Genomic DNA, 24,157 nt, shown 5'->3' on the forward strand with positions numbered 1-24,157 from the left:
GGAGCTCTTAGACTGGCATCACTGTTCAGTTAGGAGCTCTTAGACTGGTATCACTGTTCAGTTAGGAGCTCTTAGACTGGTATCACTGTTCAGTTAGGAGCTCTTAGACTGGTATCACTGTTCAGTTAGGAGCTCTTAGCCTGGTATCACTGTTCAGTTAGGAGCTCTTAGACTGGTATCACTGTTCAGTTAGGAGCTCTTAGACTGGTATCACTGTTCAGTTAGCTCTTAGACTGGTATCACTGTTCAGTTAGCTCTTAGACTGGTATCACTGTTCAGTTAGCTCTTAGACTGGTATCACTGTTCAGTTAGCTCTTAGACTGGTATCACTGTTCAGTTAGGAGCTCTTAGACTGGTATCACTGTTCAGTTAGCTCTTAGACTGGTATCACTGTTCAGTTAGGAGCTCTTAGACTGGTATCACTGTTCAGTTAGGAGCTCTTAGACTGGTATCACTGTTCAGTTAGGAGCTCTTAGACTGGTATCACTGTTCAGTTAGGAGCTCTTAGACTGGTATCACTGTTCAGTTAGGAGCTCCTAGACTGGTATCACTGTTCAGTTAGGAGCTCTTAGACTGGTATCACTGTTCAGTTAGGAGCTCTTAGACTGATATCACTGTTCAGTTAGCTCTTAGACTGGTATCACTGTTCAGTTAGCTCTTAGACTGGTATCACTTTTCAGTTAGCCCTTAGACTGGTATCACTGTTCAGTTAGGAGCTCTTAGACTGGTATCACTGTTCAGTTAGCTCTTAGACTGGCATCACTGTTCAGTTAGCTCTTAGACTGGTATCACTGTTCAGTTAGCTCTTAGACTGGTATCACTGTTCAGTTAGCTCTTAGACTGGTATCACTGTTCAGTTAGGAGCTCTTAGACTGGTATCACTGTTCAGTTAGCTCTTAGACTGGTATCACTGTTCAGTTAGGAGCTCTTAGACTGGTATCACTGTTCAGTTAGGAGCTCTTAGACTGGTATCACTGTTCAGTTAGGAGCTCTTAGACTGGTATCACTGTTCATTTAGGAGCTCTTAGACTGGTATCACTGTTCAGTTAGGAGCTCTTAGACAGGTATCACTGTTCAGTTAGGAGCTCCTAGACTGGTATCACTGTTCAGTTAGGAGCTCTTAGACTGGTATCACTGTTCAGTTAGGAGCTCTTAGACTGATATCACTGTTCAGTTAGCTCTTAGACTGGTATCACTATTCAGTTAGCTCTTAGACTGGTATCACTGTTCAGTTAGCTCTTAGACTGGTATCACTTTTCAGTTAGCCCTTAGACTGGTATCACTGTTCAGTTAGGAGCTCTTAGACTGGTATCACTGTTCAGTTAGCTCTTAGACTGGCATCACTGTTCAGTTAGCTCTTAGACTGGTATCACTGTTCAGTTAGCTCTTAGACTGGTATCACTGTTCAGTTAGCTCTTAGACTGGTATCACTGTTCAGTTAGGAGCTCTTAGACTGGTATCACTGTTCAGTTAGGAGCTCTTAGACTGGTATCACTGTTCAGTTAGGAGCTCTTAGACTGATATCACTGTTCAGTTAGCTCTTAGACTGGTATCACTGTTCAGTTAGCTCTTAGACTGGTATCACTTTTCAGTTAGCCCTTAGACTGGTATCACTGTTCAGTTAGGAGCTCTTAGACTGGTATCACTGTTCAGTTAGCTCTTAGACTGGCATCACTGTTCAGTTAGCTCTTAGACTGGCATCACTGTTCAGTTAGCTCTTAGACTGGTATCACTGTTCAGTTAGCTCTTAGACTGGTATCACTGTTCAGTTAGGAGCTCTTAGACTGGTATCACTGTTCAGTTAGGAGCTCTTAGACTGGTATCACTGTTCAGTTAGGAGCTCTTAGACTGGTATCACTGTTCAGTTAGGAGCTCTTAGACTGGTATCACTGTTCAGTTAGCTCTTAGCCTGGTATCACTGTTCAGTTAGGAGCTCTTAGACTGGTATCACTGTTCAGTTAGGATCTCTTAGACTGGTATCACTGTTCAGTTAGGAGCTCTTAGACTGGTACCAGTGAGATTATTTAGATGGAACACACGTACACAGTGATACTGTGTACGTACAATACTAATGTACAATAATCATTTGGGGGTGTAATGTGGAAACAGAATAGGGATATGGTCTCTCTAGAGTATTAACATAAGTGTGTGTGTGTGTGTGTGGGGTATGGCTGGAGAGTGTGAGAGGTTGATTGAGGAGGTGAACCGTGCTGTGTCTCTCCCGTAAAAAGATGCTCAAGAAAGTGTGTGAGAGGCAGTGGGGAGATAGTGAGAGTGCGTGAATGGGCCGGGAATAGCTTGTTTACACGTGTGCTATATCGCTGCTGTCGGGTGAAAACCTCCCATCTCCACAAGGGTAAACCTTTCAGGGAAAAACAACCTTGTTTTTATCATGTATTTTTTTTTATGGTTCTACATTGTGGCTTTGAATGGGTTTAATTTCAATAGAGAACCATGTAAACTTTCAATTCATGTAAGAATGTGAAAATCACCTAAATCTGTAGGTAGCGCAGTCGTCTGGTAATCCGGAGGTTCTCGGTTCGATTCCCGGGCAGCCTGTCGGAAGTGTCCTTGAGCAAGACACTTAACCCGTAATTGCTCCTGAATGAGCAGGTTGGCACCTTGCATGGTCGCCTCCGCCATCGGTGTGTGAGTGAATGGGTCGAATGTGAGGAACAAATTGTAAAGTGCTTTGGATAAAAGAGATATATAAATGCAGCCATTTACCATCTACCTCGTTTTCATCCCCGTTTGCTCACCATTGACCTCCTCCTTCTCTTCCTGTTGCAGTGTATTCTGGGACTTGTACTGTGCGGCCCCCGACCGACGGGAGACGTGCGAGCACTCCAGCGAGGCCAAGGCCTTCCATGACTACGTAAGTGACAGACTGGCGCCACAGCCAATGGCTGCTCTGGGAGGGCGGGGGTTGATTGGCGCGACGTCAGGCCATGGTCCAGCACCAAGTCCAGATGCTTCGCTGCTGCTGACCATGAGATGTTCTATAAACGCAGTGTGTGTGTATTACTATGTCTTTGTTGTTAGTGTAGGGTGTGTGTGTGTGGGTTTCTGTGTGTAAATGCAATGTGTCATGATTGACAGTGAGTGTGTGTGTATATCTGTCTTTGGCCCGTCTCCTCTCTGGCCAAGACAGTGCAGCATCGTGTGTGTGCGCGCGCTGTGTGTGTGTGTGTGCGCGCCCGCGCTGTGTGTGTTTGTGTGTGGGGAGATAATGGAATAGAGTTCTAATCCGGTAATCCCAGCACTGGGCCGGGGCTAAGCCAGGGATTTGGGGGGGGATTGTGTGCGTCTGTGTACGTGTATATGCACGCGGGTGTGTGTGTGTGTTTGGGGTGGAGGGTGGAGGGGGGGGTTAGCAGCTTTGGCAGCCGGTCCAGAGAGGGGGGACTTTCACACCCTCAGCACCACAGCACTGAGCACTAGTTAACCGTGTGTGTGTGTGTGTGTGATTGTGTGCATGTAGATCAGTGTGGTAGATGGTCGCTCACTGTCTGGTTTCAACAGTGATAAGATGGAGGAGACTGTACCAGTTTAATTTAGGTCCCACCACCACCACCACCACCCCCCTGGCCTAGCCTCCCAGTACAGGTCTTTTCTGCTGCTCTCCAAAGCCTCCGCCAACGAGAGACACGGGAACAACAAAGACTTCACCTCACCTCAAGAGAGTGTCTCGCCTTTTGAGGGTGATTGCCAGACTGCCGTCCCAACATTTTAAGATGTTATTATTACATTTATTATGCCGGGGGATGGTGGGGGCGGGGAGTAGGGGGGTGGTACCGGGGGGGGGGGGGGGGGGGGGGGGGGTTAGGTTTACAATTGACGGCTGCCTTTCCGCCACACACAAATCCCGACACCAAATACCGGACACGGAGTCAGAAGTGCTGCCGTCGGTTATGTTTGAGTAATTCGAGAGCTATTTGGTGTCACGTCTTGGGTTCGTTGTTGTTTGTATGTATCCAGTTACTTTGGGGATGGTGTTCACCAAAGAGCTAGGTGTCACTAAGGGGGAGAGGGAGGGGGAGAGGGAAGGAGAGAGGGAAGGGGAGAGGAAGGGGAGAGAGAGGAAGGGAGGGAGAGAGACTCTGTTTACTACACATCCACCTTTTCCCTCTTCTCTTCTCAAACGCTGCCTCTTTTCCCCTGATCCTCCAATCCAACATTGTCTGTTGTGAAAGCAACAGTTGTGACGGGAGGATTAGGAGACGAGGGCGGGTCTGGGAGAGGTCAATTCTTGTCATTCCTTTGCCACTCTCCTTTTCCCTGTCGCCTGTTACTCTTCCACACATCTGCCTGTGGTTCTTCGGTCTCTTCTTTCTCCCCTTCCCCACACGTCTTTCTCTCCCCTTCCCCACACGTCTTTCTCTCCCCTTCCCCACGCATCTCCCTCTCCCCTTCCCCACGCCTCTCTCTCTCCCCTTCCCCACACGTCGCACTCTCTCCCCTTCCCCACACGTCGCACTCTCTCCCCTTCCCCACATGTCTCTCTCTCCCCCTTCCCCCACATGTCTCTCTCTCCCTTCCCACACGTCGCACTCTCTCCCCTTCCCCACACGTCGCACTCTCTCCCCTTCCCCACACGTTGCACTCTCTCCCCTTCCCCACATGTCTCTCTCTCCCCTTCCCCACGTATCTCTCTCTCCCCTTCCCCACGTATCTCTCTCTCCCCTTCCCCACGTATCTCTCTCTCTCCTTCCACTCTCTCCTCTCCCCCCTTTCCCACTTCTCTCTCTCCCTTCCCCACGTAACTCTCTCTCCCCTTCCCCACGTATCTCTCTCTCCCCTTCCCCACGTACTCTCTCTCTCCTTCCCCACTCATCTCTCTCCCCCTTCCCCACACATCTCTCCCCCTTCCCCACGTATCTCTCTCTCCCTTCCCCACGTATCTCTCTTCTCTCTCCCCTTCCCCACGTATCTCTCTCTCTCCTTCCCCACGCATCTCTCTCTCCCCTTCCCCACACATCTCTCTCTCCCCTTCCCCACGTATCTCTCTCTCTCTCCCCTTCCCCACGTATCTCTCTCTCTCTCTCCTTCCCCACGCATCTCTCTCTCTCCCCTTCCCCACGCATCTCTCTCTCTCTCCCCTTCCCACGCATCTCTCTCTCCCTCCTTCCACACGCCTCTCTCTCTCCCCTTCCCCACATGTCTTTCTCTCCCCTTCCACACGCATCTCTCTCTCTCCCTCCTCCACACGCATCTCTCTCTCTCCCTCCTTCCCCACGCATCTCTCTCTCCCCTTCCACACGCATCTCTCTCTCTCCCTCCTTCACACCATCTCTCTCTCTCCCTCCTTCCACACGCCTCTCTCTCTCCCCTTCCCACGCCTCTCTCTCTCCCCTTCCCCACGCATCTCTCTCTCCCCTTCCACACGCATCTCTCCTCTCCCTCCTTCCACACGCATCTCTCTCTCCCTCCTTCCACACGCCTCTCTCTCTCCCTTCCCCACGCCTCTCTCTCTCCCCCTCCCCACGCATCTCTCTCTCCCCTTCCACACGCATCTCTCTCTCTCCCTCCTTCCACACGCATCTCTCTCTCCCTCCTTCCCCACACGCCTCTCTCTCCCCTTCCCCACACGCCCTCTCTCTCTCCCCTTCCCCACACGCCTCTCTCTCTCCCCTTCCCCACACGCCTCTCTCTCTCCCTTCCCCACACGCCTCTCCCCTTCCCCACACGCCTCTCTCTCCCCTTCCCCACACGCCTCTCTCTCTCCCCTTCCCCACACGCCTCTCTCTCCCCTTCCCCACACGCCTCTCTCTCTCCCCTTCCCCACACGCCTCTCTCTCCCCTTCCCCACACGCCCCCTCTCTCTCCCCTTCCCCACACGCCCCTCTCTCTCCCCTTCCCCACACGCCTCTCTCTCTCCCCTTCCCCACACGTCTCTCTCTCTCCCCTTCCCCACACGCCTCTCTCTCTCTCTCCTTCCCCACCCGCCTCTCTCTCTCTCCCCTTCCCACACGCCTCTCTCTCTCCTTCCCCACACGCTCTCTCTCCTTCCCCACACGCCTCTCTCTCTCCCCTTCCCCACACGCCTCTCTCTCCCCTTCCCCACACGCCTCTCTCTCTCTCCCTTCCCCCACGCCTCTCTCTCCCCTTCCCCACACACCTCTCTCTCCCCTTCCCCACACACCTCTCTCTCTCCCCTTCCCCACACGCCCCTCTCTCTCTCCTTCCCCACAGGTCTCTCTCTCCGGTGCATGTTGTGCACCTCCAGTATTCTGCACCGTGTTTCGCACAGCTTGTGGTTTGTGATCATCACCCCACATCGGTGGTGGCGTGCGCACGCATCTCTCTCTCTCCCCCTCCCTCCCTCCCTGTACCCCTCCTCTCCCCCTCTCACCTATTTTCTCTTCTTCTCCATATCTCTCGTTCTCTCCTTCACCCCACACACTAGTCCGCCCCTTCATTCATCCCACTCGTCTTATCTCTCTCTCTCTCTCTCTCTCTCTCTCTCTCTCTCCCCCCTATCTCTTCCCGTACTCACACACACGCGGCTCGCTTGCTCGATCACCCACACACGCACACACACACACACAAGCATATACACCACCACCAGCTCTATTCCCGGGAGAAGATTGATTGGCTAATCTAGCTCTTTACCCACAATGCCTAGTGGCCCTGAGGAGGGGAGGCCAGTGTGGACGACATGAAAACACAACAGAGAGGAGTAGAGATATGTGAGACGGGGGAACTTATAGATGGGCCTGGTTTCTCCTCTGCATCGGTGGCTCTGCTGTGAAGGTGTCAATTGGTCGCCTATGAAACCATCCATCAGAGCAACAGAATCTTCATAATAACCCCCCATCGCTCCTGAGAGGCCATCACAATCATTGTTCACAGCGACCGCTAAGCAAAAGACCCCCCCCCCCCCGCTTGGTGTTGTACTTTTTTTTTTTTTTTTATCCACTTTTTCTCCCATTTTCTATATTTTCTTCCATCCCAATTTCGTATCATCCAATTCAACCCTCCCTGTCACGAACGCTGTTTCTTGCCTCCCACAAGCCGGCTGCAATGTGGACTAAGTCATACATAGCACAAGTCCCTCCGGTACTTGAGGTAACAGCAGTCTCATCTTTTCACCTGCGCAGCTCGATCTCTCAGTGGCGAGGAGTAACGTGTGGAGGCTCACGCTGCCCCCGACACTTCCTGATTCTACTGCGCAGGCGCACCAACCGACCTGTAGGAGTCGCTGTCCACAACGCCCGATCCCCACCCATCAGTTTCCCACCCCCTAATACGGCCAATGTGTATTAGTACGGACGACCAGCTAAACTGAAAGCAATGTGGAGCGCTGGGCTCGAACAGGCGAGCCCAGCGTCTCCGTCATTCGTGGCGAGCGCCTTGCCCACTACGCCACGTAGCCGCCCTGGTGTTGTACTTTGTTTACATTTTTTCTGTTTGGCGTGATATGGATTTCCCACACCTCTTGACGGAGCTTGAGGTCCGGCCAGCGTTACCCACTCCATCCCATAAATCAGACCTAACAAACAATGTAAACAAAGAACAATACCAAGAGGGGCTCTTTTGTCTAGAGGTTGCTGTTTACCTTGAAGTGTGTGTGTGTGGGGGGGGGGGGGGGGGGGGCTACACCATGGCAACACTGAACTGATGTGACCTGCAAGATGATACTGAACAAGGACACAGTGTTGTATATATGCAAAGCGATTTAAGTTACATATGCCCTAGGTGGGCGAGAGGCTTATCCCTTTCTCTCTAGCACGCTCTCAGAGAAAAACCGAAAGAAGCATTTCAACAAAGGTATCTGTATTTCTGTATGACAACTAATAAAGAAACTAAACTAAACTCTCTCTCCTCCAAATCACCAAATAGCCAATAGCAAAACACGGTTCAGAAACTTAAATACCTAGCTATTAGCTAACATAGCTACAGTATAAACAAGGCTCAGAATGTCAGTAACTTAAATACTTGGCTATTAGCTAACATAGCTACAGTATAAACACAGCTCAGAATGTCAGTACTTAAATACGTAGCTAATGTAGTACTGCTAAATTTTCTACAGCTCAATCACTCAGTGTGAAATCCTCCTTTTCGGCCCTCCGAACCAAACCAGTGTCATTGCCAGCCAGCCTGGGTCTCCCCTAGTCAAGCCCTTTGTTAAAAACCTGGGCGTGCAATAGGCAGGTAAACTCGGTGGTGAAGGGCTGTTTTTTCCAGCTCCAGTCCATAGCCAGGATCAAGGCCATTCTCTCCCCCTCAGACCTGGAAAGAGTAATTCACGCCTTCATATCCTCACGCTTTAGACTACTGTAACTCCCTGTACCTGGGGCTAAATAAATCCACCATAGCCCGTCTACAACTCCCCCAAAACGCTGCCGCTGGCTAGACTGCTCACAGGTACCCGACAAGAGAGCTCACATCAGGGGGCGACAGTGGCTTGGGAGGTAGAGCAATCCGGAGGTTCCCGGTTCGATTCCCGCTCCTCCCGGGCAGCGTGTCGATGTGTCCTTGAGCAAGACACTTAACCCCTAATTGCTCCCGATGAGCAGGTTGGCACCTTGCATGGTTGCCTCCGCCGTTGGTGTGTGAATGTGTGAGTGAATGGGTAAAATGTGAGGAACAAATTGTAAAGCGATTTGGATAAAAGCGCTATATAAAAAAGCAGCCATTTACATCACCCCTGTACTTGCCTCCCTCCACTGGCTCCCGGTGCGCTTTAGAATAGACTGCAAGGTCCTCTTATTGGTGTACAAAGTCCTAAATGGTAAGGCCCCTGCTTACCTAGCAGACCTCCTCACCCCCGCCCCTATACCGACGCCAGGGCCCTCAGATCGGCTGATAAGGGTCTCCTAACCACCCGTAGGTCTAACTTCAAGTCTAGGGGGGGACGTGCTTTTGCGGTCGCAGCCCCTGACCTCTGGAACAGCATCCCCATGTCCATTAAATCTGCCCCCTCCATCGAGTCTTTTAAATCAAAACTCAAAACCCACCTATATCGCCTGGCCTTCCCTGACTCACTTTGACTCTTGCCTTACTTGTTGACGTGTTGTTCTGTTTTTCCTTTGTCTATCCGTTGATTTTTATTTCTTTCTGTTTATTTTATACTTTTCTTTGTTCTTAGCTTAACTATGTGAAGCACTTTGGTTGACGAGCGTCATGTTTAAACGTGCTATATAAATAAATTTGATTGATTGATTGACTAGCTATAGTATAAACACGGCTCAGAATGTCAGTAACATAACTTAAATACTAGTGCGTTTCGACCCTGGTTTTGGACAAATGGGAAAATGTGCCACCTTTTATATAAACACGGCCCAGTATGTCAGTAAAATGTAATGTTGTTTTTTCCTACCATGAGCGTTCATACCAGGGGTACCCTGTGTGTTGACACTGCGTGGAAGTGTGATTGACGTAGATTGTGGGACGTCGCTAGGGGGCAGAGCGGAGAAGTGTGAGTGCCGGAGTGCAACAAAAAGAAAAAAGTTGTCTAACGGAGCGGAAAGAAAGGACTCGGGTATCACCAAGGTACCAAGAGATTGAACCGCTGGAGGGCACACACACACACAAGTGAAGCCTACCCAGGCTGGACAGAAAGCAGCAGCAGTAGTGGGGCGACAGTGGCTCAGGAGGTAGAGTGGTCATCTGGTATAGTCGGGGGGTTCCCGGTTCGATCCCGGGCAGCTTGTCGAAGTGTCCTTGAGCAAGACACTTAACCCCATAATTGCTCCCGATGAGCAGGTTGGCACCTTGCATGGTGGCCTCCGCCGTCGGTGTGTGAATGTGAGGAACACAAATTGTAAAGCGCTTTAGATAAAAGCCGTTATATAAATGCACCATTTTCCAGTAGTAGGCTACATGTCTTCCAGTGTGGGGGCGATAGAAACTGAGGCACATGGGACTGTTTCCACTAGTGTAGCATCCATTATGGACGCAGTGTAGGCTTTATTCTCTCTCTCCATCTCTTTCTTTCTCTCTCTCTCTCTCTCTCTCTCTAATACTCCTATGTCTTCCTCTGGAGGTTTGGCTAAGTGGATGTTGTGTCTACAGCGGGTATTGGTACCGTCTTCTGCTGTGTGTGTGTGTGAGAGAGAGAGAGTCCGTCTGGCTGGTTCAGTAGTCCTACCTTGGCAGCAGATTTATTGGTGTGTGTGTGTGTGTGTGTGTGTGTGTGTCTGCCAGTCTCAAGTAGTGCCAGCTGGGCTTTCAGACACTGTGTGTCTGTATGTTTCTCTGTGTGCGTGAGTCAGAGTATATAAATTGGGAAGAGGGAGAATTGGTCTCTGTCTGTCTGTCTGTCTGTCTGTCTGTCAGATGTGATGAGGACAGCAACGTTCGTATCCTGTAGCCCTGGACCAGAACACACTGTTTGGACTGCTCTGCTAATTTGCTAAATCACCACACTCAGCTATTTCCCCTCTCACTCTCCTCTTCCTCTCTCACTCTCATCGTCCTCTCTTACTCCTCTCCTCTCTTCTCTATCTTCCTTTCCTCTTCCTCTCTCTCAGCTCTGCTCTCTTCTCTCCCCTCCACACTCTTCTATCTATCCCTACATCTCTCCTCACCTCTCTTCTCCCCCACTCTGTCTCCTCTCCCCTATCTGCATCTCTCCTCCCTTATCCTTCCCCAATACCCACCCCACCTACTCACCTCCCTCCTTATTTTCTCCCCTCATCTCCTCCCCTGTCCCTCCTCTCCTCCCCTTCCCTCCTCTCCTCATTCTACTGTCCCCTCCACCTCTCCTCCCCTCTCTCCTCTCCTCCCTACCTCTCCATTCTCCTCTCCCACCTCTCCTCATGTCTCCTCCCCTTCTCCTCTCCTCTACTCCCCTCCTCTCCTCTCCCCTCCCCACCTCTCCTCTCTCTCCACTCTTCACCTTCCAAGTCTCTCCCACCACACTTCTCCACTCCATCTCTCCCCACCTCTCTATATCCTCTCTCTCCATCTATCTTCCTATCTCTCCTCTCCCTCTACCCACTCTCCCCCTCCACTTATCGTGCCTTAAGTTTTAGGCCATCTGTTTAGTTTTAGGCCATCTGTTTCAAGATCAAATATGGGGCCCATAATATATTATCCTAACACCCCCCCCCTCCATAAATTGAACCATACCTCTGACGTGCAAATTCTCTTAAATTTATTTATTGAAATTCTCTCTCTCTCCCTAGTGTGCACGAGAGATACATTTTCTGCTTACTTCTCGCTAATGTTGCATGCATAATGCTACAGTGACATGCCATAACGAATTAAACGGCAAACTATGAGGCATCTATAGATATGAGGCATTATATTCTACCTCACCCAGAATCGCGATGGCACACGACGCAGTTCAACTAGACCCTGGACATTTCCATCACTTGGTTTATGTCTGGAGTTTCCTCTGCCAGGTGAAAGACTTTGCCAGTGAGCATCTCCCCCCCCCCCCCCCCCCAGTTTTGTCAATCCAGGGTGTGTTTTCAGTCCGTGGAACATGGCTAAGCTTCCACCGTCCCTCCATCTCTCCTCTCTGCCCCCCCCCCTGAGTGTGTGTGTGTGTGTGTGTGCGCTAAGGACGGCAGGTCAAGGAGACGGTGATGAGGTATATATCAGTGTGAACCACAATGTAGATTAGGACCCTCTGCGGCACACGCACTTACACACACTGACACAGTGGTACACACACACACACACACACACACACACACACACACACACACACACACACACACACACTCACTGACACAGTGGTGCACACACACACACTCACTCACTCACACTGACACAGTGGTGCACGCAAGCACACACACACACACACACTCACTCACATTGACACAGTGGTGCACGCAAGCACACACACACACACACACACACACTCACTCACATTGACACAGTGGTGCACGCACACACACACACACAGTGGTGCACGCACACACACAAATTCCGTAATACTGCGGCACATATACACAAATACACAACATACCACATACACACTAAGGCTGAGCCCGAACGTTCGAACGTTCGTTCGTTACGCTGACATTCGGACTTTAATTAATAGGTTCGAACGTTCGGTGAAAAAAAAATAAAGGATGCGCACGGGGTTGAGGTGATGTGAATGCGAGGCGCTCGGCTCAACCAGTATGGTCTGCCGGGCTGCAGCGGGATACTATTTCTCAACCAGAGCTCTATTTTGATTGACAGGCGATTCTGCCAATTACGTCACACCGCTTGCACCCGCCTCTGCTGTTACCACCAATCGGCAAGCCTCAACAGACTTACCGTAGCTACCGGGGAGCCGTAGTTAGCTCCCCGCCGAGGAAGTAATCGGTAACAAGGTTTCCGTAGGTGAACCTGCAGAAGGATCATTAATGAATACCAGCCTTTTTCGGCCACGGAGCGCGAGCTTCATGGCGGGAGGTGGTTGCGTTGGAAACAACAGCAGGCGCACGGTGGACAGACCCGTCCACCGTGTACCTCGGAACGGTGGTAGGGCGGACGGGCGGCAGGCGTGTTGGGAGCCCGGCCGTTCCGAGGTAGTAGGTGGACGGGTCTGTTGAGCCGAGGCGTGCGCCTCTCCTCCCGGCTCCCCTCCCCGTCGTCCAAGAGTGAATACCTGTTATTGAACGTGTAACACTAACTATATAACGTTAATGCCACAAAACTAATGCATTTGTTTATCTAGCCCCTTACGTGACTGCAAGGGCTATTGTTTATCATACTTTGATTCAGTAGCTTGTTTATTTTCTTCTGAGTGCTTTGTTTAATTACATGTTTACATGAACAGCCACCACTGTAAACAACATGTTTTTCACCAATAGACTATGCAATGCCGCCCTCCGTAGGATCTATAATAATACAATAAAAAAAAAAGTATTAAAAAAAATGGGAAAAAAATGTATTAAAAAAAAAATTATTAAAAAATTTAAAAAAACCAACGTTCGAACGTTCGTTCGATAAACCCTGGCGAACGTTCGAACCCTAAAAACAGGGTTCGGGCTCAGCCTTAATACACACACACACAACATGCAGACACTAGGGCTGACCTTCGATTTTGTTTTGGAATTCGAAGCTTCGGGGCCGAGATTTGATTTTAATTCGAAGCTTCGAAATTAATATATATTTTTTTATGTTGTGGGACTTGTACAGCACTTTGTTCAACTTTGTCAGTGCTGTAAAGTTTAAACCTTTTTAAATATTAGACAAACGAAACACTTTTACTGTATCATTGTAATATTGTAAGCCGTCATTTGAGGCTTTATAAAAGCAGCACAATGAACACATCTGTCAGTACCGAGTCCGACCTCATCTTAAATAACAAACGGCATTGCTTGTTGTAGTTAACAAAGAGAGGGAGAGTTTGTTTTGCAAAAAAAAAAAAAAACATATATATTTTTTTTTTACATAATCTAATTTTATTTTCATATTCGAATCCCATGCCCATCGAACGAAGCTTCGAAGTATTTAAGACAGCCCTAGCAGACACACACACACACACACACACACACACTCTCTCTATCCTTTCTCCATCCAGTGCTAATCTCTCTCTCTCCCTCCATCCATCCACACTCTCCATCCGTTGCTTATGTGTGTCTCTCTCTCTCTCTCCATTCAGTGCTAATCTCTCTCTCTCCCTCCATCCATCCACACTATCCATCCGTTGCTTCTGTGTCTCTCTCCATCCAGTGCTTATGTTTCCCTCTCTCTCCATCCAGTGCTTATGTCTCTCTCTCCTCTCTCTCCATCCATCCAGTGCTTATGTCTCTCTCTCCTCTCTCTCCATCCATCCAGTGCTTATGTTTCTCTCTCTCTCCACCCAGTGCTTGTTTCTCTCTCTCCATCCAGTGCTTGTGTTTCTCTCTGTCTCCATCCAGTGCTTATGTCTCTATCTCTCTCTCTCCATCCAGTGCTTATGTCTCTCTCTCTCTCTCTCTCTCTCTCTCTCTCTCTCTCTCTCTCTCCATCCAGTGCTTATGTCGCTCTCTCTCTCTCTCTCTCTCTCCATCCAGTGCTTATCTCTCTCTCTCTCTCTCTCTCCATCCAGTGCTTATGTTTCTCTCTCCATCCAGAGCTTATGTCTCTCTCTCTCCATCCAGTGCTTGTGTTTCTGTCTTTATCCATGTGAATGGCACCAGGCAGAGGTCAATAATGTGTTGAGCACTATTGATCTCTGCTGCAGGTCATATGGGTGAGACAGAGGGGGTGTGCTGGGAGGAGGGAAGGGGGTGGGGGGTAGAGAGAGAGAGAGAGAGAGAGAGGAGGAGGAGTTGAGATGAGATCAATGCTATTTTGTACAGAGCATCCACATGGCGTACCACACCGGCCAATCAAATCGTTAGTCATTTGTTTTCTGATTAATTATTTATGATCTGGGTGAGTGGGGGGGGGGGGGGGGGGGGGGGGGTTCTGACCTGAGATGGAAAAGTAAGGAGGGCACAGTGTCCTCACAGGAAGCCACAACTGGGGTTATAAGGACACAAAAGAGACTCTAGGGATGCAGTGAAGCCACCTTATGACCTATCCCAAGCTCCGCCTTATTTTCTTGACCCTCTCATCACAAGCTTTGCTATCCTCGGGCCATAGTTACACTCGGCTAAAACAGCAACGTTTTGTTGCTGAATGATTACGTTTGCATGTCCAAGTTAAAAAGAAACGATTTTTTTTTTTTTTTTTAACTTACATTTTTATTTAACATTTATAGACATACAATACAACACAACATTTACAGTGAGAGAAACCCCTCCCTCCCGCCCTCCTCCCCGAGAGATAGAACACCCCCATATCCTGGTCCACCATGCACGGAGCCGAGCACCCAGAGCCCCCGCCCAGGTCCGCAGAAGGCCTAAGCACCACACCTCAATGGCCCCGCGACCCCAAGCCCGGTGCCCCCCCCGGCCCGGAGACCAGACCGCCCGGCCACGACGGCCGAGGACCCCAGGAAACCCCCCCCCCCCCCCCCACACCAATCCCACAACACGCAAGGCCCCCCTTCCCCCGGGTCGAACCGCCGGAACGATGGCCCCTCCCCCCGACCCCACTGAACCCACTGTACCTCCCATGTCACCGACATCACCGCATACATTTATGAAATTAAAACTAACAACACAATAAGAAAAAATGACATGGATATAAATGATTACCGGTATATGGTTCGCACTCTTTCCCCGGTTGGCGGTTTGGAGGGGGATCAGCCCTCCCACTGGAGAAGCCCCCCCCCCAGAGACGAAGATACCCCCCGAAGGAGGCTCTCCAAGCCTCTCTTCATGTCCAACATTTTGAATTCTTGTCCTTCATATTTGTCCATGTGCACATTTAAAGCAACTGCTATTCTAACATAACTCTGAAGAAATAATATAAAAGAAGACTAAAGACAATTGGTACTTCCCAGGTAATTCCTTTTAACCCTGTTTGACTCCTGTTGGCGGGTTGGAGGGGTAAGGCTCTCCTGGAGAGGGCCCCTCCTATAACGACAGAGATGTTCCCATTTTATTTGAATTTTTATCTTTCATATGATAGTACATTCCCAGAGCTCCCGATCAGGTCTCTGAATGTGATTCCCCATGTTCCCCGTCCTGTGTGTTAGGCTACGTTAAGACGGAGAGAGTCTGAACAGAAACCGCAAAAGTCGTCTTGCGGTCTCACTTTTAATTTTGCGTTTAAACTAGCGTTTTGGGATGGAATTCTGCGTGCAGACGACGCTGTAACGACTCGAGACGACGGAGCCCCACTGTCGCACGATTGGCGCATATGTCACATGACGTGCTGTGAAGACCCGCCCTACTCTGCCTCTGATTCGCAGACTGTGGGTGGGGAATGTGATTGGACCAAAGCAGAGTCACTCACAGACAGTGGGTCCAGTACTAATAGTTGTGATAGCCGCGGGACAGATTCTTGTGTATTTAAAAGTACTGCCAATGTAGCCTTCAGGTGATCGCCATGGATAGAATCAGACATGCTTTGTTTACGCTTCTAGGCTACTGGCGCATGCCTGTGATGTAAGCAGTACGCGCCACGAGAGCCTTGACAACCCTTTCGTCATCGTTTTATGCGGTTTGACAGTTTAGATGATAGCGCAAAGGTTTATCGTTTCTAGGAATTCCACCCTGGAAGGTGGTCTCACTTTTTTTACGGTTTCACCCCGTAAAAACGCTGTTTCCGTATAAACGAAAGGCACATCCGAAAAAATATTTTTGCGGATTCACCTGCTAGCGTTTCTGTCTAAACAGGGCCTTAGTGTCTATAGTTTAGTCTAGTACGTATTATTTGTATTATGTCTCCATTTCCCCAACTAATGTGTTCACCTTGTCTGTATTCCCAGTGGTCTGTGTGTTGTCTGCAGTATGTCTTGAATCATTGCCCCCATTCACTATCTAATTATATGCATATGTGGTATTGAATCTTGGTCGGTGTGTATGACCTCAGTGCTCGAGTCCTGCTTGGTGTGTGAGACTTCGTTATTCGAGTTCTGGCTGGTCCGGTTGATCTCGGTGCTCGGGTCCCGGTTGGTGTGTGTGGCCTCCGTGTTTGCATCTTGGCCGGCCCGGGCGACCTCCGCGCCTGCATCTCGTGTGCGGATGGTCCGGCCGACCTCGGTGCCCGAGTCCCGGTTGGTCCGTTTGTATCCAGCGTCTCCCTGTCCCTCCCCCGGGGGCCGCCTGTTTCGCCTCTCCCGAACCAGCCTCCATGCTCCTCCGAACACCCCACCTTGCATCGAGTCCAGTCCGCGTGTTGGCCATGTTAGCTTGTAGCTCCCTCGCCCACCAGGCCTTGCTGCGGCCCCACGTCCCGTTAGCTTGTATCCCTTGCTGCTTCATTTTCACCGTGATAACTTCCATGTTAGCTTGCAGGTCCTTCTCTGGCCGGGCCTCGCTGCGGTCCAACGCCACGTTAGCTTGTATTCCCAGACCCTTCTCCAACTCCTCTCCGAGTCCATCGCTGTTGCCCTGGATGCTCCGCGTGTTAGCTTGGATATCCATTGCGTTAGCCTGTTTGCTAGCTTGTAGCTCCTGGTTAGCTACTGCGCTAGCCTGTTGGCTAGCCAAACGCGCTCTGCATTTCAGCTTGGATGCCGGCCCATATGCTAGCTGCCCACTGCGCCACGCTAGCCTGCATGCTAGCTTCCCACTGTGTCATGGCAGCCTGAATCATCTCCTGCGTCCTCCTTTGTACTTCTTCTGGGGTTGTTTTTCTCTCGCCTTTTCTCGTGTTCCTCCTCTCTTATATCCTTGGATTGTCACTTTTTATTTCGCTTTGAATTGTTTTACTTCCTTTTTTGATATTCAATGACCGGGAGCTCTTTCATGTGGCTGTACACCAGAACGTCGCAAACCGGAAGTCCAAGAAACGCAGTTTTAGCAGGAAACCGCGTTTCCCTAGCGGGAACGCTGAAAAGGTATTTTTGTTTTGGAAACTCGCCGACAATGGTGCCATGTAATTTGCACAAGCCCGATACGGAGCCGTTCTGCCCAATGCCCATGCGCAGTAGAGACCGATGTCAAATTCTCCCCCTCCCAGACCCATATCATGTCAACAAACCCTTACCACGCAAGAGTCGACTGCATGAGCACCTCAGAGCTCCTCTTTCAACATAACGAGCATTAAACAAAATGGCCCAGTCATCTATTCACTTTTGTTTAATACATGAGGTGTTGTCTAATGTTATCTAGCTACTGATAGCTCCTGATATCAACATCTGATATCATCAGTTTGGCATTAGTTTTCGCAGGTGCTGGCTGGCTAGCGTCGCTCGTGAGCTAACGTTAGCTAACGTTACTTTCAGACCCTGTTAGTCGAGTTGAACTATCGCTCTGGGGACGCTGATTAATATAACCAGCTACAACAGTCTGCATTCCCTTAACAATTGTTTGTATTGAGCCGTATTGTATTGTACCCATTCTGCAATCTGTTAAATAACGTTTACATCCATTCATTCTGCTAGCATTAACGTTACTTCGCTGCTAGCCAGCCCACAATGCTATACTGTTATACCCCAATCATGTTAGCACGTAAGCTAACACAATCGGCGATATTTTTGTGAGACTAAACTCCGCTCTTGGTGGTCAATTGTGCTGATGTTAGTTTTGTATCAACAAATGAGTCAGAACACACAGTGAATGTATCCATTTTTGTTTATTGCTGAAAAATAAATGCTATGTGGCTAAATGGCTCATGCGAGGTATAAAGATGGTGGCTTTTGAGATTTTGAGCAGGATGTGGAGTGTCTCGTTCAACCTTTCTGATTGGTTGAAAATGGCCTTCATGTTTGAACTACATCGCCACCTACTGCTTTGGCATTGTACTACATGTATATAGTAGACGAGACAAAACGACGTCTAACTTAACTCTTACTTGCCTGCCAATACGCAGCTTTCTGAAAAACGAAATGAAATGGCCCTAGTGTAACCGCAGCCTCAGTCGAGCTAAGAGAGGGGGCGGAGCTTGAGATAGGTGGTGTCTGCTGGTATTAAGTATCGAGCCAATACATTACCTTGACCCACTGGGGTATGTCTCCTATTAAGGAGAAATTGTCACAAATTGGGAATCAGTTTAGTCTGTCCAAAAAGCACTTGCAACAGTGTTGATGGATTTCGTGGTAATTTGCGTATTCATAGCCCCTTGCATTCTCAATGAGAGTAAAGGTGTAGAGATGCTTATTGAACAATTTGGTGGGAAAAATCACATTAATCCAAATTGTTATTCAATATTAACATTTTCGGGTGGTTTAAATACATCTGGAGGGGATCTTTAACAATGTAGACTTTAGGGTCTAACATACTATTATGGGTGAAAAAGTTAGAAAATTAATAGATTTTGCATCAAATTTTACTATTGGGGGACATTCTCAGATGGCAATGTGTTTTAGCCTGATATCACAGATTCACAATACCACCGTTTCCTCAGTACTAGGGATGCAACCATATGGGGTTTTTAAGGCCGATATCAGATTATCTTCTTACCAGCCAATTCAGATACTGATTGTTTGAAATAATTTATCTTCAGGTAACAAAGTGGTATCATTAGTGTTGGGGGGGGGGGGGGGGTGAAACTGAAATTAACTAAAATCGTATTTGTTCAGTCCTAATTCTCTTGTTCACTTGTACATTCAGCTAAATCTACCCATATAAGGGTCACAAAAAGGCCAATTCTACAATCGGCCAAATTCTGCCTGTTTTATCTGACTGATCAAATCAGATTTCTTGATTGATTGGGTCAATAATCTTTCATTCACGCTAAAACCTCGTAGCGCCACCACACCCTGTTGCTTTTCCCCCCTTTATTTTCGGAAACTTTTTCTTTTACTGTGACAGATGATGTCTCTTCATATATAACAAATATTCCCCAACCCGCCTGGAGCTGAGACGATGCGTTTAAAATACATTGCGTAAAAATATGGCGTCTACGGGGAAATCAACGGCTCCTTCTCTTTAGGAAATATGTTGTTTGTTCGGGACAGTGCCGACGTGTTTACCACGGGGGATGTTTCCGTCGGTTGCATATCTGAACATAACTGAGCTTCTCCCAGCTGGCGATCTCCATTTCCACACGTCAACTCAAATATCCAAATATTTTTTGCAAAATCAACTCTGCCTCTCTTTGTTAACTACAACAAGCAATGCTGTTTGTTATTGAAGATGAGGTCGGACTCGGCACTGACGGTTTGTGTTCATTGTGCTGCTTTTATAAAGCCTCAAATGACGGCTTACAATATTTCATGAAAGCAAAGTGTTTTGTTTGTCTGAGATTTAAAAAGGTTTAAACTTTACAGCACTGACAAAGTTGAACAAAGTGCTGTACAAGTCCCACAACATAGAAAATTCAAATAATTTTAATTATTATTTCTTTTTTTAATCTCGAAGCTTCGAATTAAAATCGAATCTCGCCCCGAAGCTTCGAATTCCAAAAAAAAATCGAAGGTCAGCCCTAGGTAGCAGACACACAGAGAGGTAGCAGACATACAGAGAGAGAGAGAGAGGTAGCAGACATACAGAGAGAGAGAGGTAGCAGACATACAGAGAGAGAGAGAGGTAGCAGACATACAGAGAGAGGGAGAGAGGTAGCAGACATACAGAGAGGTAGCAGACATACAGAGAGGTAGCAGACATACAGAGTATGGGCGGAGCCCAGCCAAAAACGGCTTGTAATTTGTAAGCGGAGAAAGTACAGAAATACAGGATACTTTTGTATGAAATGCTTCTTTCTGTTTAGCTCCTGAGTGTGCTAGCCAGGTACAAATAGATCATTATAAAAAGTATAAAAAGTATAAAATAAAAAGTCAAGTACTTAAACAAGTGTAAACAAGACAAAAATGTTCAATATACATATGTACATACGTACAATATACAATGCAGAGTAGTTACATTACAATATAAATGGGATGTGGTAGCTTGTGGTAGTGCAGCGGTTCTCCTCGAGGTGGGTGGAATAGTTGAATGTCACCGTTTCATTCACTACAATCCCGCTTGGAAGAATACATAAGAACGTCTATTCTGATGTTGCAATGATTAATGCAAATCCAACCAATCTCCGCAATATTAGCGGGGGCTTGCAATTTAGCAAAACACCTTATATATGCATTAACGCACATGAAAATAATGCATAGCAAAATGCATCTGTAGGGGTTGTGGTCGTAAGGAATTTTGTGACAAAATGGTTGAAAAAAGTCATTCCTGAAATTTTACTGAAAAAAAGCACATAAAACCTCACAAATTGCAAAATCGCAACAATTACAAAAGAACAACAATCTCAAAAAAACAACAATCACATAAAATCCTGGGGGGACTGATCCATTTGTACCAGAGGTAGTAGCCTTTCATTTCTATTGGCCACGGTGGCAGCAGATGCATTCAGTCATATTAACACATTGAGTGCCACGCCCCCTTCCGGGAAGTGACCCCTTCCTTGCCGTCCATTAACCCCATGTAAACGTAGTTGTAGTTTGTAGAGCTAAACCTATATTTTATAGTATAGCTATGGGTCTAATAACAGCGTCGAATCTCAGTGACTTGCTTCTGGTCATCCGTACATTTCCGTTTTATATCGTTTTGAATATGAATATAGTTTGGGTGCTTCTGAGTCATTCCAGGGAAAAGACGCGAAAACTGTTTTTATGTAATTCAATAAACACGTTGTCATTTTTCTCCTGATTGTCGGATCTTCCTGAAATCAACGCTAGATCATAATTATTATCCTTCCTCGTGCACGCATGCAATGTTGTTTAGACCGGCGCGCCTCCTCCCACCCAACGGCAAACAGCCACACATACAGACACAGAGACGGCGTCGATCGGAGTAGAAATAAATATCAGATCAACGCAAGCTTTCATATATAATGTCCTTACCTGGTCTCTGATGTAATGCAAAAAAAAGAATCCAAATATCTGATCGCCATTCCAGTTATCCACAGCGATCCTATCTCCGACGTTGTTGGGCATTGCACTTCAACGGGCGGGCGGGGTCGGTAGTCAAAACCATCCCTACAAGCGTGTGTTTTGCCGGAGGACCCGCCCCCACGCCGCAGCTCGGTAGAGAAAATAAACGAACCCGTTTCTAACGGGGGGGTAATGATGGCCGAAGGCGTTAGAGGGCGGTATAAGACAGTCTGCCAGCTCAGACACATTCAGTACAGCATGCACAAGGTGCCCCGCTGAATTATGAATGGCTATAGTGGCTGGGTAGCGCAGTGGAGAATGCACTCGCCTACCACCGCAGAGACTCTGGGATTGAATCCAGCTACCTCCGGCTTGGTCAGTCGTCCCTACTAACACAATTGGCAGTGTTAGCGGGTGGGAAGCCGGCGAGGTATGTGTCCTGGTCGATTCCTTGTGGTTGGTCGGGGCGCCTGTTCAGCAGGGAGTGGATCGGGGGGAAATAGCGTGAACCTCCGCACGCGTTACATTCCCCCAGTGAGACTCCTCGCTGTCGGGTGAAAATAAGCGGCTGGCTGACTCCACATGTATCGGAGGAGGCATGTGGTAGTTCTACACCCTCCCTAGGCCGACAGTGGGGCAATGCATGTAACGACCAGGAAGGGAATTGGCATAACAACTAAATTGGGATGGGAGAACAAATACAGAAAACGTTTTAAAAAATTTATAAAAATATGCTCTAAATGCTAGATTGTTATCTGCCAAAAGTGGCTGTTTTAGTAGACAAACATACCACACATGGTCACAATTCACCAGCTTCAGTGGCTCTTGTCACAAGGTAATGCCACCTGTTTTAAGAATGCACTGTTCTTTCCTCCTGTGTCCCGGGACAGTTAACCCTTTCACCACCACACTACCAAATGGTTAACCCTTTCCCTGCGGCAATACAGAAGGTTAACCCTTTCACTACCACACTACAGACGGACTGTAGTGTGGTAGTGAAAGGTTAACCTTCTGTATCGTGGTAGAGAAAGGGTTAAGTCAACATTTGTTAACACCATCTCCTACAGCTAGAGATAAATGAGAGAACCTTAGAATCTGTGACGTCACATGGATGTAAAATCTGGGGCTGCTCCAAGCAGAATAAATGGGGTGCTAAGCTAACTTATAATATAATGTTAAGTTGAGTTCTTGCACCCAAATAAGGCTTATATTCTAGTATTGCTGGAAATCTCCCTTTTTCCCCTACCTGGTAGCAGCCATCCAGTACTAACCCCTGAGCGTTGTCTGTCTATTTGTGAAGCTTATGGTTCGGTAGATGTAAGTTTATACTCGGCACGCTTACCCAGAAACTAAAACACAAGCACAAATCTGCAATAGCTGTGACTGTGTACCTGCACACACACACACACACACACACACACACACACACACTTGACCTCCATGCCAAATAACAGCATCTTGGGGCAAAAACTGTGACCCCTGAGACTGAGAGGGTGGGGACACTTTTGTGGACCAACCAACCAAAAGAGCAAGTTTTAGAGCTTAAAACCTTTTGAGTTCAGTTTCCTCTCGGGCTGGTTGGTGTTTAGTAAAGACTGACTGCATACTACTACTAATGCTCATATCAAGTGCATACTCTGCATCCATTCAATCAGCAAACTGGTAAATGCATGTCATGACCATGACCATAAATAGTCGGGAAGACGCTATTGTGACAGTGATTTATAGTGAACTGAAATCTATCTCTCTCTCTCCCTCTCTGTAGTTTTCTTTGACTGTCCTTTGCTTGGCTTTTTTCCCCCTGCTGCTCTGTCTCACTCTTGTGTATCTAACTCACTCTCTATCTCCCTCTCGCTCTTGCGCCTTCTCACTCCTGCCTCTACTTACACTCTCTCTCTCTCTCTCTCTCTCTCTCTCTTCGCTCCTGGAGCGGGGGATGCCAGGGGGACAGAGTGCAGATAGGACCTGTCTCCATAGCAACAGCTTCTGCAAGCTGCTGACACCCTACTAGGGGGAGAGGGAGGAGGGAAAGAGGGAGAGGAGGGGGTGAGGAGGAGGAGAAGGAAAAGGAGAGAGAGAGAGGGGGGGGGGGGGGTGGTGCACAGGGAAGGGGTGTGGAGAAATAAACGGGGGTCACAGGAAGGGAAAGAATTGGATGGAAGGAGGGATAGAAAGTGTTGGAGAAGTGAGTGAGATGAATACTCGGGTCAAGGAGGGAGAGAGAAAAGAGAGGTAGCAGGCATACAGAGAGAGAGAGAGAGGTAGCAGACATACAGAGAGAGAGAGGTAGCAGACATACAGAGAGAGAGAGAGAGGTAGCAGACATACAGAGAGAGAGAGAGAGGTAGCAGACATACAGAGAGAGAGAGAGGTAGCAGACATACAGAGAGAGAGAGGTAGCAGACATACAGAGAGGGAGAGAGGTAGCAGACATACAGAGAGGGAGAGAGGTAGCAGACATACAGAGAGGGAGAGAGGTAGCAGACATACAGAGAGAGAGAGAGGTAGCAGACATACAGAGAGAGAGAGGTAGCAGACATACAGAGAGAGAGAGGTAGCAGACATACAGAGGGAGAGAGGTAGCAGACATACAGAGAGAGAGAGGTAGCAGACATACAGAGAGAGAGAGGTAGCAGACATACAGAGAGAGAGAGGTAGCAGACATACAGAGAGAGAGAGGTAGCAGACATACAGAGAGAGAGAGAGAGAGAGAGAGGTAGCAGACATACAGAGAGAGAGAGAGAGGTAGCAGACATACAGAGAGAGAGAGAGGTAGCAGACATACAGAGAGAGAGAGAGAGGTAGCAGACATACAGAGAGAGAGAGAGGTAGCAGACATACAGAGAGAGAGAG

The 24,157-nt window shown here is 48.3% G+C and overlaps 1 protein-coding gene across 2 annotated transcripts in view; it reads left to right on the forward strand.

Moving 5' to 3' along the window:
• LOC311224824 (single-stranded DNA-binding protein 3) overlaps nucleotides 1-24,157 on the forward strand; it is a 78,897-nt gene that overhangs the window by 22,180 nt on the left and 32,560 nt on the right. For both annotated transcript variants that reach the window (XM_084309951.1, XM_084309950.1), the window contains exon 4: nucleotides 2,791-2,875. In XM_084309951.1, the coding sequence (XP_084166077.1) occupies nucleotides 2,791-2,875 (85 nt within the window). The remainder of the gene's footprint in view (nucleotides 1-2,790; nucleotides 2,876-24,157) is intronic.

This window comes from Notolepis coatsorum, assembly GCF_963971535.1.
Source record: "Notolepis coatsorum genome assembly, chromosome: 3".
Taxonomy (NCBI): Eukaryota; Metazoa; Chordata; class Actinopteri; order Aulopiformes; family Paralepididae; genus Notolepis; species Notolepis coatsorum.